This window comes from Scylla paramamosain, chromosome 10 (assembly GCF_035594125.1).
Source record: "Scylla paramamosain isolate STU-SP2022 chromosome 10, ASM3559412v1, whole genome shotgun sequence".
NCBI lineage: Eukaryota > Metazoa > Arthropoda > Malacostraca > Decapoda > Portunidae > Scylla > Scylla paramamosain.
This window is the reverse complement of record NC_087160.1, coordinates 4,805,001-4,823,575: the sequence shown is the minus strand read 5'-3', so window position 1 is coordinate 4,823,575 and position 18,575 is coordinate 4,805,001. Positions and strand designations below refer to the sequence as shown.

Below are 18,575 nucleotides of genomic sequence, written 5' to 3'. Positions count from 1 at the left end.
TACTTTACCTTACTTTTCTGAACAAAATCAATAGTGAAATCATCATTCAAAAATGGAAAGTTTAAATATTGACAATCTCTTCTCAGTCGTTTAGTCGGGGGCTCTCTTGCATGGTCTGGTGAGGTACTGCCTGACCTCTTGGTGCGGCACAGTGCCCTTCGAGGAGTTGCAAGGGGATATGTTGATGGTGTGAAGGAAGCAAGATCTGGAGGGTGTACAGAAGCAGTAGTTTCTTCATGAACAACTGCAAAGGACTTTTCAGACCAACTACTGAAGAGTGAAGATGTTGCACTATAAATCTGTCCCATGCTTTCCTCTTCCTGTAGAGACTCACAGATTGCTGCAAGAAAATATTTAAAGTAAAACACCAATTCAATATTATTTGAAGAAATTAAATGCTTATTAATGTATCTTGCTTCTTCTCATTCTAAATGTACTGAACAGTTTGAAGACTATTAGCTCCCTTTCTCAATATTCTCTTCAACGTGACATGATGAAAGTTTACAAGCAGCTTGCCAGAATGAGAGGAAACTGCTCACTACTAGGTAGATGGATGTGAGTTTCAGTCCAATATTACACATGAGTGTTCTGAATCCTGGCAATGCTCTCCTATTTGTAGCCCAGAGTCAGTTGTTGTCAAGTCATCCTTCCAGGCACTTCCTTCACTGACCCTCTCCATGTACAGTCAGCGAATACTGATCTTGTGTCATGGCAGCTTGTGCTGCTAAGGGAGCATGTTTTATTTAAGGCCTCCCAGCAAACATAAAAAATGGCCTGGGACAAATTGATCTGTTGGCATCTCAAGTCCATTTTTCCTCCTCACTCATACCCATAGCAACAACGACCACTATTAATTACTAGTCAGTATTCAACACTTCCATACAGCAAAACATGTGAATTAGAAAATGTGCAACTTCCAGAACCTCCTGCAAAAATTTGTCAAGGGAGGCAGTGACGAATTATAGTTTCACAGCCACGGTGATGGCATCCCCACTGCTTCCCTTCAGTTGCCTTGCTGTAAGAGCTGGATAAAGAGTCCAACTACTTTCACAGAGAAGCTAGAACCCATTAGATAAAGATAAAGGGATGCCGCCACCATGGTTATGAAAAAACAGTTACTCACCACCTTCCTTGACAAATTTTCATATGATGTTCTGAAAGTTTCATGTTTTTAAGTTCACATGTTTTGCTATATCAGCACCATTCAAATACAACATGTGAAGCTCTGTGATGGAATGATATCACTGTGACTTGTCTGCCTCATATTCATCACTACAAACATCAAAGCATGAACAGAACAGAATGTTTCACTCTGAGAACAGAGCTGACCAACAAAGACAGTGAACACTGCCACTGGTAATCAGTTTAATACTGGTCATTGTTGCTTTGGGCATGATTGAGGAGGAAAGATGCCCTTGAGATGCCGATAAGTCAATCTGCCCCAGCCCACTTTTTTTCTCTTTTTTTTTTCTTTTATACTTGCTGGGAGGCCTTCAGTAAAACGCGTTCCCTGAGCAGCGTGCACCGTCCAGACACAAGATCGGCTCTCACTGACTGTAATTCTTGGCCTTCCTCCTGCTACTTCTCTATACAACAATCCTCGAGGTGTTCTGTCTTCTGGCATCCTCTCTACATGTATCAGCCATCTTCTCTACCTGTCCTCTATCACCTTCACTATATCAGTTTCACACCCTATTCCTGTTTGTTCATTTTTAATTCTGCCCTGCCTATAATTCACCGCTAACTTTGGTATTTCGACAATATCAATTTCACGCCGTGAAAACAGTGGCTAAATTTCATCTGACCGTGTCCTTAAATACCTACTTCAAGCTACATAGCACTAAAAAGTTTGAGCTTGGCAGGAAGTTTGTTTACGTACCGTAGAAAAGATAAGATGATTATCTGCCGCCAGCACGGGTTGGGATCTTAATCTTGATCTTGATAGTACAGGTGGCACAGGATCACTCGAGCCAGGCTTTTGGATCGGCAACTCCTATAGAAGGGGGGAAAAAAAAGAGAGAGAAACGAACAGCATCCTCTACCCTAATTGTTCATACACCTGGCACGCCACATTCTCTCCAGAAACTCTTTCACCGCCTCAATCATCCTTTCATTCGCCTCTCTACACAGTCCCAGCAACAACACCATCCATTCCTTTCCTGTCTTCTCCACTCTTTCATTCCTATCATGCCCTAACTCAGTCAGTATCACTTGCATCATCTCATTCCTGTCTCTGGCATACTTCACACACTCCAGCACCACATGTTCCACCGTCTCATCCTCTCCCATGTCACACATCTGGCACACTTTGCTGCGGGACTCAGACCACCTGTAACTCCTTGCATTCACATCCATACACTGTGCCCTCGCTCGGAAGAGAAGATCACCGCCCAGGCTTCCATCATACCACCTTTCATACCTCGGGGCCTCTTTCTCCTAGTACCATTCCAGGGTCTTCTTTCTTTCCATTTCATTCTTCCATTCATTCAGTCCCACACATTTCACTTCTTTGTCTATCTCATTCTTCCATTTTCTCACATCCCATTCGGCTCCCACTCAGCCTCCTCTTGTTACCACCCATTCACGCTCATTTTGATTCTTCTCAGCCATTCTCATCGGCCACACAACTTGTAATCCACTCCTGTCTGTCATTCTCATGCACCTCTTCCTCCATTTGCTTCCACTTTCATTCTACAGGTACACCTTCCTTGCTACTCTTGCATCATCCATTCTCTCAAGCCTAATCTTGTACCTAAGTGTGGCTTTTGTGAGTCTTTCCCTAAAAGTACTCCATCCCATATCACCTCTCAAGGTTTCTACTACCTTGGTGCACTCAGTGCCATCCTTGCTACTCTATTCTGGCCCACTTCTGACTTATCAATTTCACTTTCATTCCATGCAATCACATCCGTACCACACATTATACTTGGCACAGCCACACTCTTCCACACTTATCTCAACACACCATATTTACTTGTTCTCATCCATGCCTTGCTTCCCAGTCGACCTACCCACTGGTTTACCATACTTATTTTTTTTTTATTCTTTGCCTTTCCACACCCACTAGGACTCATCCACATCCCTAAATACTTGTATTCTTGCACCTGTTTCAACTCATTCTCTCCAAGTCTCCATACCACATTACTTTCATCCTCTGACCTATTCACAATTATTACCTTGCTTTTCTCACTTCTAAACCTTACTCCAAAGTCTTTTCCATGCCCATACACAACATCCAACAAACTTTGAAGCTCATCTGCCAATTCACTCATAACAACTACATCATCTGCATAAAAAATAAAAAAAACAGATAAATGAAAAGTAGGTAAACGAACAACAACAACAACAACAACAACAACAACAACAACAACACTACCACCACCACCAACAATAACAACAACACTACCACCACCACCACCACCAACAACAACAACAACAACAACAACAACAACAACAACAACAACAGTATCCTCCAAATTAATTGTCCCTACATCTGGCACGCCACAATTTTCTCCAAAAAACTCCTTCATTGCCTCACTCATTCTTTTACTCGTGTCTCTACATAGTCCCAACAGCAGCACTATCCATTCCTTTCTAGTCTTCTCAACTCTTTCATTCGTATCAATCCGTAGCTCAGTCAGAACCACTCGCATCATCTCCCTCCTTTCTTTCTCAGTCATACCTCTCACACTCCTGCGTCATATACTGCATTCTCATTCTCTCTCATGTCACACATCTGGCACACTTTGCTGCTGGATTCAGACTATCTGTAATTCTTTGTATTCACACCCATACACTGTGCCCTGACTCGGAAGAAAAGATCACCATCCATCATTTCACTTTTCATGCATCGGGTCTCTTTCTACCAGGGTCCTCTTTTGCTCCATCTCATTCTTTCATCTACACATTTCAGTACTCTATCTATTTCACTTTTCCATGTTCTCTCACTTCACTCTAAGCACTGTCTCTATCAGCCATGCTCTAGTCATGCAGAATCTTCTTCCCCTCAAATGGACGGTACTCACAATCAACCATGATGTTACTCTTCTTTACCATCTTAACACACTTCTTCCCCCAGTTGCTACTACTCACAGTTCACAGATACACCTTCTTCACTAATTTTGCATCCTCCATTTGCTCCAGTCTTGCTATATAACTCAGAGTTGCTTTCATACGCCTTTTCTTAAATGTACTCCAGCTTCTACAGCAGCATACCTTGGTGCATTCAGTGCCATCCTTGCTATTATATTCAGTCCTACTTCTAACTTATCTAATTCACTCTCATTCCATGCAATCACATCCATACCATACATAATACTTGAGACAGCCACACTCTTCCTCACTTTTCTTAGCAAGTCATATTTACACTCTCATCCTTGCTACACTTCCCAGTCGACCTACCCACTAACTTACCATGCTAATCTTTTCATTCTTTGCCTTACCACACACATCTGGACTCTTCCACATCCCTAAATAAATACTCGTATTCTTTCACCTGTTCTGACTCATTCTTCCCAAGTTTTCAGACTAGATTCCTCTTATCCTCTGATCTATTCACTAGCATTGCATAGACTAACAATATGTACCGTATTTGATGGCTCATAAGACGCACCTTTTCTCCAAGAAAAGTCTCTGGAAATAAGCCTGCGTCCTATGAGACCAAGGTTCAGCATTGAGGCAGTGGTTGGTGGTAAGTCTACGGCAACAGAGGCTCTAAAATCAAACCCCAGACATCTTCCCACATGTAAACAAAATGATGATTGGTACTAAACCACAAAACAACTCTTTCTTTCAAGGTAACAATATATAATAGGTCATACTTACCGGTAATTCACATAGAATGACACCAGTCAGGAAGAATTTGCCTAAGTGACCATGCACCACGCATTGCATGTACCAAAACAAACATGCGGTCAGTTACGCGCCGAACCTGGTGACACGGGCAAGCTTCACAGCGTTCTTTACAGTTTGATGATGTTACTCCTTGAGGTAAGACACACTTTCATACAATTAAAAATATCACCTATCTTTTAACATTCTTATGAATAAACTTTATTACCCCTGTAGTCTCTCACAGTCACTACTGACGCCATATGCCAGGTACATGTTTACATCTCATAACAGGATTGGTACGTAGGCTACTAGCAAATATTTAAGTTTTTAAATGCAAAATATTGGAATCTAATAATGATCTAAATGCATGTGAGAGTCTTCAAATGTTAGGTGAAATCCTTCACTTCATATTCAGAGCTTAAATCCGCTCATTTATTTATTCATTTATTTATATTTATATTTTTTATTTTATTTTATTATTTATTTTTATTTATTTATTTTTTATTTATTTATTTATTTTATTTATTTTTTTTTAGTTCAGTGTCTGCCAAAACTGGGTGCGTCTTATGAGACCATGTTTCTTATGACCCATCAAATACGGTACCTCTTGACACTCAAAACTATTCTCTCCAAGCCTTACTGGTGGTAAAGAAGGAAAGAAACAAGATTTTGTAGCATCTGTGCTAGTAGAATAGAGCACAGCAACAGCTGTCAGGAAGTCAATCTTTAGTGAAGAGGATGTTTTGTTGGATAATTATCTGCTTCTCATCATAATCACTCACAGGAGCAACAAATGAAGTTAAAGGGTAGCTTTGCAAAGCCCTCTACAAAAGACAGGTTTGTTGTCAGTACTTTCTCCTGCTAATCAGTGACTTCATGCAATTTATTAATTGTGATACTGTACCAACATTGCACAAAACTGTACACAGAATATGTCAGATAATGGTGCAGGTACACAGAGGAATGATGGAATTGATCTTATCTATCCCATTTACATGGATTTTAAGAGTATACGATGATAAGGAAGATGTACAAAGGTGAAGTTGATGCTCAGAAGAAAGTAAAGTGGGGGGCATACACTTCAGCTGCACAAGGCCTTGGCACTCGTCTTTGTCTCAGTGGCCTGTAGTAGATGGCATCCCTCACCACTGTGACATCCTTACCTTCCCCAGCTTTCATCAAGTAGCCATTTATTGATCAACATGAAAGAAGGAGCTGTGTGCTGCATGCCCCAGCCTGGATTCAAACTGTAATACACAGATCCATAGCCAAGAACACTGGCCACTGCTATGGTGTGTGCTGGAATACCTGAGATGAGATGATGGGAGATTGAGAGCAATGGAGTATTCAAACCTGAAGTGTATGGACAAGAACATACTACAGATTTTCTTGTCACAGCCACCTTATGTTTTAAGGAATGGGCATCTGGATAAATTAGAGTAAGAATCAACTTTTCTTGCCCTCCCCCCCTTTTTTTTTTACCTTAACCGCATGTAAAAGTGAGTTTTTTTTTCCATCAGCTTGTTATAACTTCTTTTTAGGATACTTGCCTGAATACTATCTAAAGTGCAGGTTGCAGAAAATATAAGTTAAATATGTAAGTAAAAGCCATTGTAATATACCAATTGATTTATTTCCAAAGGATTACATAAATATCTTGAGAACTTTAAATTCAAGAAGCTTTTTCTCCCCAATATAAATCGTCTACATACCATGTAATGGTGAATTCAGGAAGATGAGAGATACAAGCATGCTAGTGCTTGGTACTAATGAGTCAAGGTATTTGCTGACAAAGTGTGTATTGAAACATGATCAAGTGTTGAAGTCATGGATATCTATTTGTCTTCATTAAGCAAGCGGTTAAGATTTTTTTTTTTTTACTCTATAAAACAAAACAAACAAAAAAATAAAAATAAAAATAAAAATAAAATAAAAAAATAAAGAAATAAAGAAAAATTAAAATACAAAATAAAAATAAAGGAAAGATCAATAAAAATATAATAAATAAATAAAATAAATTGGATGAAAAATACAAAAGATTATTGACAAGAAAATAGTAGCCTCAGCATAAGAAAAGCAAATTCATCTGAAAATAGTTAATCTGCAATTTGCAGGAGGGCACTCACCCTGGTCCAGGCATCAACTTGCACCACTACAGAAATGTTACATGAATCAAGCTCCTCAAAAATATATAAACCAAAATTTGCAACTTGATATTGCTACATTTACTCAACTTAAATCATAAATAATTCATTATATTATAGGACACTGTTGCACTATGGCAAAAAAAAAAAAAAAAAAAAAATTTTGTTCTACTGTAGAAAACACTTAATATATTGTGAACATAGATGATACAATAGCAGTTTAACAGCTAATTTGTTCAAATAGTAGATTGCCTTTGGTATCTACCAGACAGAAAATGTAAGAGATCATATAAAATATATACATATAAAAGCAAAAGAAATTATTCCTGAACACAGTATGGTGAAGGTAATTATAGAAAACAAGTATAAACATTCCTTCCTAATTCATGTGCTTTCCTAAATTAAAGAAGGCTGAACCTTCTTATAAGGAGTCACACTTCTACAGAGGAAAGAAGAAGAAAAAAAAAAAAAAAAAAAAAAAAAAAAAAAAAAAAAAATGCACACACATGATAGGCAGCAACATATGCAATATCATTATCATGAACATTAATGAAGCTATTCAAATTCTCAGGTTAGGAAACATGAATCTTTAAGTTATATATTTCTTTCCATTTTAACAAAAATATGAATTTACAAGAGCACAAAATAAGATGCTTTTCATTACTTGATTAGTGTTAAAGAGACAATATGCCATATTCCCATGTTACACTTCCAATAGCAATTTCAACAATTCAGTATATAATAATAATAATCCATTCCATTTTAGTAAATTTGCAGCTTCCTTCATATATATTCTTGAAATGTATTGCTTTCCCTCATAACAATGCAGGTAGAATACTCTCTGAAGTAAATAAAACTTAATATAATGAGTAGTATAGTAAATCTATGGGAATTTCATTTCAAGACATTCAGTGACATATCTACTAAACTTTTATAATGAACCACTCTATTCTCATACTTATAATTGTGTTGATTCAAAGGTGTACAGCAATAGGAACACATGCAGATACACAGTCTTCCACAGGGCACACTCCACCACAGAAAGGAGCAAAGCTTGTATTTGTGTCATTCATCTTACACCTTATGCCAACATTAATAGTGGGTCTGCAACATCAGAGAAAACTAATCTTTAGGAGATATTGTATCATTATTGAGTCTGTATTAAAAGACCTAAAAGTTCAAAAAGTGTATTTCCATTTACCTTTAGTACATATAACTCATACTCTCTAAATTAATTTCTTGCAAAAAATATTCATGGTTATGATAATCATTCCCAAATTTCTAACTACAATAGGATACGTGACAAAGCAGTCATTATAACGTACAACTGCAATAACACACTAAAATTTTAATAAATATCTAATCAGAATGACAAACCAAAACTGGCATAATGAACTCACCACTCTTGTGAGCAGTGGAATTTTAATAAATATTTAATCGGAATAATAAACCATAAGTGGCAAGATGAAGTTGCCATTCGTGTGAGCCCTGAAATTTGAATAAAAATTTAATCATAAACTAAAACTCATAAGACTCACTCACTAGCTGTGCAAGCCGCTGCTTCTCTGTCTGCCGCCTGTCCCTTCCTCCCTTTTTTTGTCTTGTCTCAAACCTCCCTCCCTGTCACCTCCCCTCTGTGAGAAATAAGGGACTAGGGGGTGATACCTCACTCTCCCTCTTTCATTCATTCATTCATTCATTCATTCGAGAGAGAGAGAGAGAGAGAGAGAGAGAGAGAGAGAGAGAGAGAGAGAGAGAGAGAGAGAGAGAGAGAGAGAGAGAGAGAGAGAGAGAGAGAGAGAGAGAGAGAGAGAGATGACAGTGGTGGGTAAATGTGACCTACTTGTCCCAACAGTGCAAAACTCAGGATGGGAAAAATTTAGGACTTGGATTGAAACTCAGGAGGGTACTGTATATATTTGTTGTGTTATATCAAATGCAGTAGGGCAAATGTGCTTATTTTGATGTTTTTTAATTGTGGCATTTTTTTATATTATTTCCTGGTTCCCTGGAACCAGTTAATTTTTTCCCATAGGTTCTTCAGTCTCCCTAATGCACATTTCCCATAACAAACACTCCCTTGTCACAAATTAAGTTCACTTTCACGTATCCTACTGTATAAAGAAGTCTCTAAAGCCTCATAAGCAGTAATTAAAGCAGGTTGGATAAAAATATATATGTTGTGTACTTAATGTGATCTTAATGCCAAAATTCACAGTAAGTGAAAACACACACACACACACACACACACACACACACACACACACACACACACACACACACACACACACACACACACACACACACACACACACACTTGTAAATACATGAACATCTCTGTCAGGACACTGGTGGTGTTACTCTGCACAAGGACTGTCTGCATAATGAGAAATTTGCCCCTAGATAATCAACAATCTTGTTTACACAGAAAAATATATTTAATAAGTGCGCTACCCCTCAATAATCTTGGAGTTCAAGGGCTATGCTGTATTCACATCTACAACTGTATTACTCCAGTGACAGCTTCTTCAACAAACCTCAAGAAAAAGTGGAAGCATTCAGTCCAACTCAGAGACAAAACTTAAATCACATGGTTTACCCATGACTGGCCATAGTACCAAATCCTGTGTGTTTTCTGCTCATACAGCCTTGCTCAGCCTGCGGGACCTGCGTACTGGTGTGGCCAGGCTGGAGGCTGAAAGGAAAAAGTTAAAATCATTTAAATAATATTAATAACAATAATTAACAATAATAATCTATCTATTTATATACCAGGCCAGCAATTGTCCATGGAGGGGTCCAGACAAAGAACACACACTCTTAGTCCTGTCAGCTCACTGTAGAAAGGGAAAGGCTTGTGGGTAACCCTAATACACTCTAGAAGCTTAGGCATAGCACAGCTTGCCACATATATCCATCCATAACATTCCACACATTGGTTTACCCTTCCTCTTCATAATGAGACTTCCCTACTCTGTACCTATTCCAATTCTGAGATCACTGCAGGTGCTGGGTACTTCCTACAAAATGTGCCTCCTCACTGGGTCCATACACCAACGAACCCCATCAAGTGTGCCCACAACCCTTCCCATGGGTCGACAAGACATCATTTTCACACACTCCCTGCTAATGCTTTCCATTCACTTCAATCATGCACAATCACTAATGCTTGCTGCAGCCATTCTTCTCTCATTCAGTGCTCTCGTCACACAGTTCATCCACTCTAGACATAGCTGTCCTCTTAACCTTTCAACATGTGCATCTGACTTCATTATTCTCTTAACTTGTTTTCTGTCCTTCATTCTCTTCACATGACTGAACCTTCTTAAACATGAATCTGCCTGTCCAGCCAACTGCCCCTCAATGTTACTCCACACATACTCCTCAAACAACTTTATTTCCATTACATTTAACTATTTATTTTCTACTACTCCCATGTTCCATGTTTCAGCACCATACAGCATTGTAACACAACTATTTCATATTATAATCTCTCTCTCTCTCTCTCTCTCTCTCTCTCTCTCTCTCTCTCTCTCTCTCTCTCTCTATACAAGTAGGTATATATATACATGCACCTCTACATTATATAATAATAATAATAATAATAATAATAATACTAATAATACTACTACTACTACTACTAATAATAATAATAATAAACAATAATAATAGTAATAATAATGATAAAAGTAATGTATACATATTGGCTTTATGTAATGGGAAATTTGCTAAATCTAAGAAGTAGAACAAAGAAAAAACAAAAGCAGGAATCCAATTCACAGCAAAGAAGACTAAGTGGATATTTTGACAAATTGTACAGATCTAACCTTATGTAACAAACGTATACATACAATGTACAGTTTATTTTTCAGATATAATCCCACTGGGAGAAAGAGAGAGAGAGAACACACTCACACACACACACACACACACACACACACACACACACACACACACACACACACACACACACACACACACACACACACACACACACACACAGTAATAGTGATAACCGTCACTTCCAATATACTACAAAGTTAATATGAAAAAGGAAAAGTAACCTGCATATCTTGAAGTCCTCCTGGGTTCAGGTGAGTCCCAGGTGATGAGGTCACTAGGCAAAGGTGCTGCTGTCTCCTTCAGTGGGCTTGGTGTCATGCCTGGGAGAAGGCTTATTCGGGCTGATCTCCTTGTACCTGCCACAAACAACACCACCATCATCAAGTGTGGTGTCTTTGACAGTCCAGAAAATTATGCAGTGGAACCTCAGTTACTGAACACCTCCCTTTTTGAACAAAATTCGGAACTAAGTACTACTTTGGTTGTGGTACTATAATTCGGTTGTAGAACAAAGTCACTTGATTTCAAATATTAAAAGATATAGCAAAAGCTCCCATTTATTAATAATTTATAGTTTCTATATTTATTTAATTTTTATATGTTTGAAGGAGAGACACAGTGTCTCTCCTCCAATTCAATCTTTGAAATAAGGTAAATGTGATTGCATTTTTCTGAAAAGCCTTGATGTAAAAAAAGTTTTGGTGCTCAGGAGTAATCCCGAGCCACCTGTGGCTCCCTCAGTGACCCCCAACACCATCACTACTGCACAACTGTATTTTTCCAGTAGCTTTTCCCAGCATCAAGATGTCTAGGTGTTATGATCACCTTTGTTTTGGTGGTAAGTGGGTTGTTCCTCTCTGTGTCCCTCCGTAAGGCTTCCCTCACTAGATTGGTCTAAACAATATCTTCTGATGAATTCTGTGTCACTAAGTTAATTCAATACATCCTTTCTGGATAAAATAATTTGTGAGCTGGAAATGTTGTGAAGCAGCCATCTTGGCTGTGGGAGCATCTGTCATATAAATAAGCCACTAAGAAAGCATAGACTGGTGTCTGGGAATGGATGAATCTATTTTACATTGATTCCTATGGGGAAAATAGTTTAAGTTTTTTAACATTTTGGATTTTAAACGGCATTCAGGAACGAATTAAGTTTGAGAACCAAGGTTCCACTGTATTACCATCATCCCCATCTTTCATTCTTTGTGGTCAAATTACTTAAGGATGTTGTATTTGATCCTTTCAACAATTTCACATTTAATTTTCTCAGCTTATTTGACACACCAAATCTGTAACACACATTTTCCTTACTTGCATTATTTGTCACTCACCATGGAAATTTCTCAATTTCAAATGCTTGGATTTTTTAATTTTGTCATTAATCTCAAAACATAACACTTTCATGTCATTGTTGTACAACTATTCCATCATGCAGTCACTTTTTATGTCCATGCGAGCCTAACTTTCTTTTACCTCAAGTGGTTAAAATTCAACACTTTCCTACCCTGCACTGCCTTTTCTCTTCTCTAACCTTCCATTCTTACACAGAATCAAACCAAAATTCATGTAACTCATCCAATTTCCTTTGGGCCATTCAACTGTTGTTCCTTTTGAAGGCATTTAAATAAAAAGTGAAAACTTACACTACACTACCTTAAAGTACTCACATGCTGTTTTCTTTTCACTTTTTGGAGTTTCAAATACTATCAGATCTTGATCCTCATTGATTGGGTGTTCCACATTCAGATCAACCTTGGCAAAGAGTCCCACTGAAACAAGTATGATGATGGCTAAAAGAAAGTGAGTGCACCAAAGTACAACAAAGAAATCCTGACAGTCTTTGCATGAAAGGTTATTTTACTCAAGCCACGATACAGGGCCTCTTCTATCAGTATGCCAACTTACAACATATCTTTAAAAATTTACAACATTGTTACACAAGACAATGGTGTTGTTCATTAGCTCAAGAATAGGTACACAAGTATGAACTACTTAGAAAGTAAGTTTCAGTAAATATTATGGTTATATACCAAATACCTATGACTCTTTCAAGAGGGAGGTTTGGCAATAAGTGAGCCCCCCCCTTTTTTTGCCCTTGGCCAGTGGCCCTCTTACATAAATAAAAAATAATAATAAATAAATAAATAAATTAATTAATTAATTAATAAATAAATAAATAAATAAATAAATAAAAGATACAAAGTCTCATACTATGAGGAAGAACTTGCACTGAAAATTATTTACCATACATAAGATGTGTTTGAACAGACATAAAAAAATATATAAACTCAGTCAGCTTGTTCTTGGAAAAATATCCCTTGAAACACAAAACTGAATACCATATGTATTAAGAAAGTAATGAGTAAAGAGCTAACATGGAAACTGAATACACTTAATTCAGGATAGGTGGAATTCGGTGATCAGTGTAAAGCTTGATAGTCATGCTCCCTGTACAGCACAGTAACCAGAGAACAGCTAAACTGATGTAAGTATAATACATACTTGACACTCTGGTAGATGTATGAACCGGCGTGCCAGGTAATTTGTTGGTTTTCACGTTCTCCTGCTCCTCAGTGGCAAACATTACAGATTTACGAGACTTCCTTGCCTTTCTTCTTTGCCCAACTGGTATAGAACAGAACATTAATTAGTGATAGCAAATCAAATCAAGACCAACAGCAGCCTGTGAAAATACCTTCCAAAGAATTGCCACAAAACTTTATCATGTTAGCAGAGAAGACTGCAACTAAATGTTGTCAAGATTACAGATGTGTTTGAAATGAGACAATAATGTAATACACTTTTAATAATTCTTCATTTCTATGGCCATCTCTCACAGTAGCATTGCATATCCATCACATCTTAGTTTAGTATTTGTCATGCTCCAGTCATTTCACATCACCACCTCTACCATGAAGGGCTTCTTTAGTGTAAGGCTCAAACTGTCAGAAGGTGACTTTGTAAGCTTCTCCTATCCACTCCTGGCCCTTACTACTGAGGTAGCCTCTCTTCCATCTCCTAGGCCAATCACATCCCAAAGTAACAAAGTACTGCTGCTATCACTTTCCTGTCTCAGCAATTTCTAACTGGAGCAACTACACCCAGACTGTTGCATAACACAAGACTTTTCAAAAACAGTATGCAGATAGTCTCCAACTCATAAACTAGAGGCTGTTCTTAAGTATGTCATTTGTACCATAGTATTTAAACAGTACATATTGCAACATGTTTTAGTTATGGATAGCTCTAGATTTGGACATACCAACATAAACAGTAAAATTTTTTTTTGTTTTTTAATGTGCCTTCAAGAAAATGAAAGAAAGTCTACAGTAATAACAAAAATAAGATCTTTAATCTAAACTTGATAAGGGGACACAGCTGGCATACATGAACTGTCTTTCTATAGCAAGGCCAGACAAGTTATTGAATGAAAGTGGAGGGAATGAAGATGATAGAGTATCAGAAATATTGAAAATAAGGGAGGATGGATCATCACTACTAATCTTGTGTTTAACACATGACATGTTTGAATGAATAAAGAGGCAAAAAAGGGAGTGCAGGTATGTACAGTATGCTATTGTTCAGAACTCTCACACATCTCACTCCAGCTACCACCCCTCAGCAAACATCCAAATTATCCTTATCTGCTAATTTTGAATTCGGACAACTTTTTAACTCAAATGTTCCTAAGTGGGGGACTACCTGTAGTGCCAACTGACTAGATAAGTGCATGTAATTACCTTGTATAAAGGTACTAGTGACAAGTTTGAATGTAAACTCATGTGATTCAAGTGAGATTGACATGACTGCCACATGCCACAGAGCATGCCTGTCTATTCATATCCTCTGAATTGTGACTAAAAATAAAAAGAAGATATAGATGAACTAAAATTAGGACCTACTACAATTAGTAGAAATTTCATAAAATATCAACTGTAAAAGAACTAACAAACCTTTATCATCTCCATCTACACATGGAATCAGTATACAGCCAGAAACTGCAGACTCAGGAACAGCACAGACTGAAGCTTCTTTGTCACGTGCCTCCAGGTCTTCTACAACACATGGCATTTCCTCTGGCTGTACTTTTTCACCTTGGGACGATTGATTTAGTTTTGAGGTCTTTGGGGTTCCCAGTGCATTGGGAGCAGGGCTCTCTCCCCACACATCCATCTCTGAGAAAAAATGGAGGTATTTAAAAGTGTGTAGATAAAAATATAATGTAAAAAATAAATAAACCAATAACTACAACTATTTCTATTTACACTCATAGAAAACACCAAATAAATGAATAAAATGTTACTGTTCTGTAAACATATCCACAGAAGTATCTGATTTCAGGGTGTATATTTATACCTATACACTCTCCTAAGCAAATAACCACTACATATCCACTTATTCCTCTTCTTGCATGTTCAAATCCTCTCAAACTTTTCTCTCACATACTTCAGCTCAATGGAAGTCAACTTTCATCCACAATACCTACATTCCTCATATACTTTCTTGATCTTTTTACTGTCTGCCATTCTTTCCTTGTGGCCAAATACCTTACTAAAGTACATCTTAAAAACTTGTACATGAGTACTGATATTCAGTGGATGCTCACTCATGGCAAAGCAAAAACTACAAATCCAATAACTTACCCTCAATCAATCTATTTGTATATGATGCCTTTTCCTAGAAATTCTCCCATGGGAATGAACAAGACATGCCATATTATACAGACAAAACCCACTTTTGATTTAAGAAATGATTTCACTACCATATAGATAGTGAAGCAAAGTAAATCGCAACATGACTATTATTTGATGTGAAATAAAGGCAAACAAACATGGAAGGCAGCTAATTTAAATTAGAGGCTACAAATTAGAGGTCTAAAGCACTGTTCAGGGGGTGCTGTGAACTTATCATTAAACCCAGCTGTGACCTCACTGAACGTTTCCCTTTGTGTCTCACAACACAAGGGGGTAGTCACAGCCTGCCCTCTAAAGACAACTCTCTTCCTCCACACAAAACTACAAGCACCTAATAACACACACACCCTTCACTCAAAAAATTTTAAAATCATGGCGACTCCTACACCAGCCTCGGAGTCCCCATCTGGGGAGGGGACCATAAATGTCCCCAGGTCGGACTGCCTTTCCGTCGACGACCCTAAGTGTCTTGACACCCCCCTCAACTTTTTCTTCATTAACTTCTGCAACATTCGCGGTCTAAGATCTAATTTTCAATCTGTAGAACACCACCTCTCCTCTTCTAAACCTCATCTTCTTTTCCTCACTGAAACTCAGGTGTCTGAGGCAACTGACAGTAGCCCCTTTTCTGTTCCCTCCTACTTTCTCTATCCTCATTTTCGATCCAAAGCTGGATGCTGCGTTTATGTGCGCAATGACTTAACCTGCTCTCGTGCCCACGCTCTTGAATCTTCCGAGTTTTCCACCATCTGGCTACGACTACAGAGTCATTCTCATACTAAATTTATCTGTGCTGTATACCTCTCTCCTAACTCCTCTGACTATAAGAAATTCTTTGACTAAACTTCCAAAGTGGAGCACATTCTGACCCTCTTCCCTTTTGCAGAGATCTCCATTCTTGGAGACTTCAATGTTCACCACCAGCTTTGGCTTTCCTCTCCCTTCACTGACCATCCTGGTGAACTAGCCTACAACTTTGCTATCCTCCATGACCTAGAGCAATTGGTGCAACACCCTACTCGTATTCCTGACCGTCTTGGAGATACGCCCAACATTCTTGACCTTTTCCTGACCTCTAATCCTTCTGCTTATGCTGTCACCCTTTCTTCTCCGTTGGGCTCCTCCGATCACAATCTCATATCTTTATCTTGCCTTATCACTCCAATCCCTCCTCAGGATCCCCCTAAGCGAAAGTGCCTCTGGCGTTTTGCCTCTGCTAGTTGGGGGGACCTGAGGCGGTATTTTGCTGATTTTCCTTGGAATGACTACTGCTTCCGTGTCAGAGACCCGTCTTTGTGTGCTGAGCGCATAACAGAGGTGATAGTGTCTGGCATGGAGGCGTACATTCCTCACTCTTTTTCTCGTCCTAAACCTTCTAAACCTTGGTTTAACACAGCTTGTTCTCGTGCTATACATGATAGAGAGGTGGCCCACAAAAGGTACTTAAGCCTTCCTTCACCAGAATCTCATGCACTTTATATTTCTGCCCGGAACCATGCCAAGTCTGTTCTCCAACTAGCCAAAAACTCCTTCATTAACAGAAAATGTCAAAACCTTTCAAGATCTAACTCCCCTCATGATTTCTGGCATCTAGCCAAAAATATCTCCAATAACTTTGCTTCTTCTTCTTTCCCTCCTCTACTTCAACCAGATGGCACCACTGCTATCACATCTATTTCTAAAGCTGAACTCTTTGCTCAAACCTTTGCTAAAAACTATACCTTGGACGATTCTGGGCTTGTTCCTCCCTCTCCTCCACCCTCTGACTACTTCATGCCTCATATTAAAATTCTTCGTAATGATGTTTTCCATGCCCTCGCTGGCCTAAACCCTCAGAAGGCTTATGGACCTGATGGGGTCCCTCCTATTGTTCTCCGAAACTGTGCCTCCGTGCTTGCACCTTGCCTAGTCAAACTCTTTCAGCTCTGTCTGTCAACATCTACCTTTCCTTCTTGCTGGAAGTTTGCCTACATTCAACCTGTTCCTAAAAAGGGTGACCGCTCTAATCCCTCAAACTACCGTCCTATTGCTTTAATTTCCTGCTTATCTAAAGTTTTTGAATCTATCCTCAACAGGAAGATTCTTAAACATCTATCACTTCACAACCTTCTATCTGATCGCCAGTATGGGTTCCGTCAAGGCCGCTCTACTGGTGATCTTCTGGCTTTCCTTACCGAGTCTTGGTCATCCTCTTTTAGAGACTTTGGTGAAACTTTTGCTGTTGCCTTGGACATATCAAAAGCCTTTGATAGAGTCTGGCACAAAGCTTTGATTTCCAAACTACCCTCCTACGGTTTCTATCCTTCTCTCTGTAACTTCATCTCAAGTTTCCTTTCTGACCGTTCTATTGCTGCTGTGGTAGACGGTCACTGTTCTTCTCCTAAATCTATTAACAGTGGTGTTCCTCAGGGTTCTGTCCTGTCACCCACTCTCTTCTTATTATTCATTAATGATCTTCTAAACCAAACTTCTTGTCCTATCCACTCCTATGCTGATGATACCACCCTGCACTTTTCCACGTCTTTTCATAGACGTCCAACCCTTCAGGAGGTAAACATATCATGCAGGGAAGCCACAGAACGCCTGACTTCTGATCTTTCTAAAATTTCTGATTGGGGCAGAGCAAACTTGGTATTGTTCAATGCCTCAAAAACTCAATTCCTCCATCTATCAACTCGACACAATCTTCCAGACAACTATCCCCTCTTCTTCAATGACACTCAACTGTCCCCCTCTTCTACACTGAACATCCTCGGTCTGTCCTTTACTTATAATCTGAACTGGAAACTTCACATCTCATCTCTAGCTAAAACAGCTTCTATGAAGTTAGGTGTTCTGAGACGTCTCCGCCAGTTTTTCTCACCCCCCCAGCTGCTAACTCTGTACAAGGGCCTTATCCGTCCATGTATGGAGTATGCTTCACATGTCTGGGGGGGTTCCACTCATACTGCTGTTCTAGACAGGGTGGAATCAAAAGCTTTTCGTCTCATCAACTCCTCTCCTCTAACTGACTGTCTTCAGCCTCTCTCTCACCGCCGCAATGTTGCATCTCTTGCTGTCT

At 38.8% G+C, this 18,575-nt stretch overlaps 2 protein-coding genes across 5 annotated transcripts in view; both read right to left on the bottom strand.

Annotated features, from left to right (window-relative positions):
• LOC135104138 (2',3'-cyclic-nucleotide 3'-phosphodiesterase-like) overlaps positions 1-2,451 on the bottom strand; it is a 39,718-nt gene extending 37,267 nt beyond the window's left edge. For 2 of the 4 annotated variants that reach the window (XM_064011168.1, XM_064011172.1), the window contains exons 1-2: positions 1,825-1,882; positions 9-340 (exon numbers count right to left, since the gene is read on the bottom strand). In XM_064011168.1, the coding sequence (XP_063867238.1) occupies positions 9-308 (300 nt within the window). In that variant the 5' untranslated portion in view covers positions 309-340; positions 1,825-1,882. Of the gene's footprint in view, positions 1-8; positions 341-539; positions 1,708-1,824 lie in introns of those variants that run through there. The other 2 variants (XM_064011169.1, XM_064011170.1) reach the window with 2 other exon arrangements.
• A 3,993-nt stretch (positions 2,452-6,444) lies between these two features.
• Positions 6,445-18,575, bottom strand: part of LOC135104136 (uncharacterized) — a 21,221-nt gene continuing 9,090 nt past the window's right edge. Inside the window, exons 9-13 of the mRNA XM_064011166.1 lie at positions 14,774-14,995; positions 13,323-13,445; positions 12,488-12,589; positions 11,042-11,176; positions 6,445-9,672 (exon numbers count right to left, since the gene is read on the bottom strand). Of these exons, the coding sequence (XP_063867236.1) occupies positions 9,617-9,672; positions 11,042-11,176; positions 12,488-12,589; positions 13,323-13,445; positions 14,774-14,995 (638 nt within the window). The 3' untranslated portion in view covers positions 6,445-9,616. The remainder of the gene's footprint in view (positions 9,673-11,041; positions 11,177-12,487; positions 12,590-13,322; positions 13,446-14,773; positions 14,996-18,575) is intronic.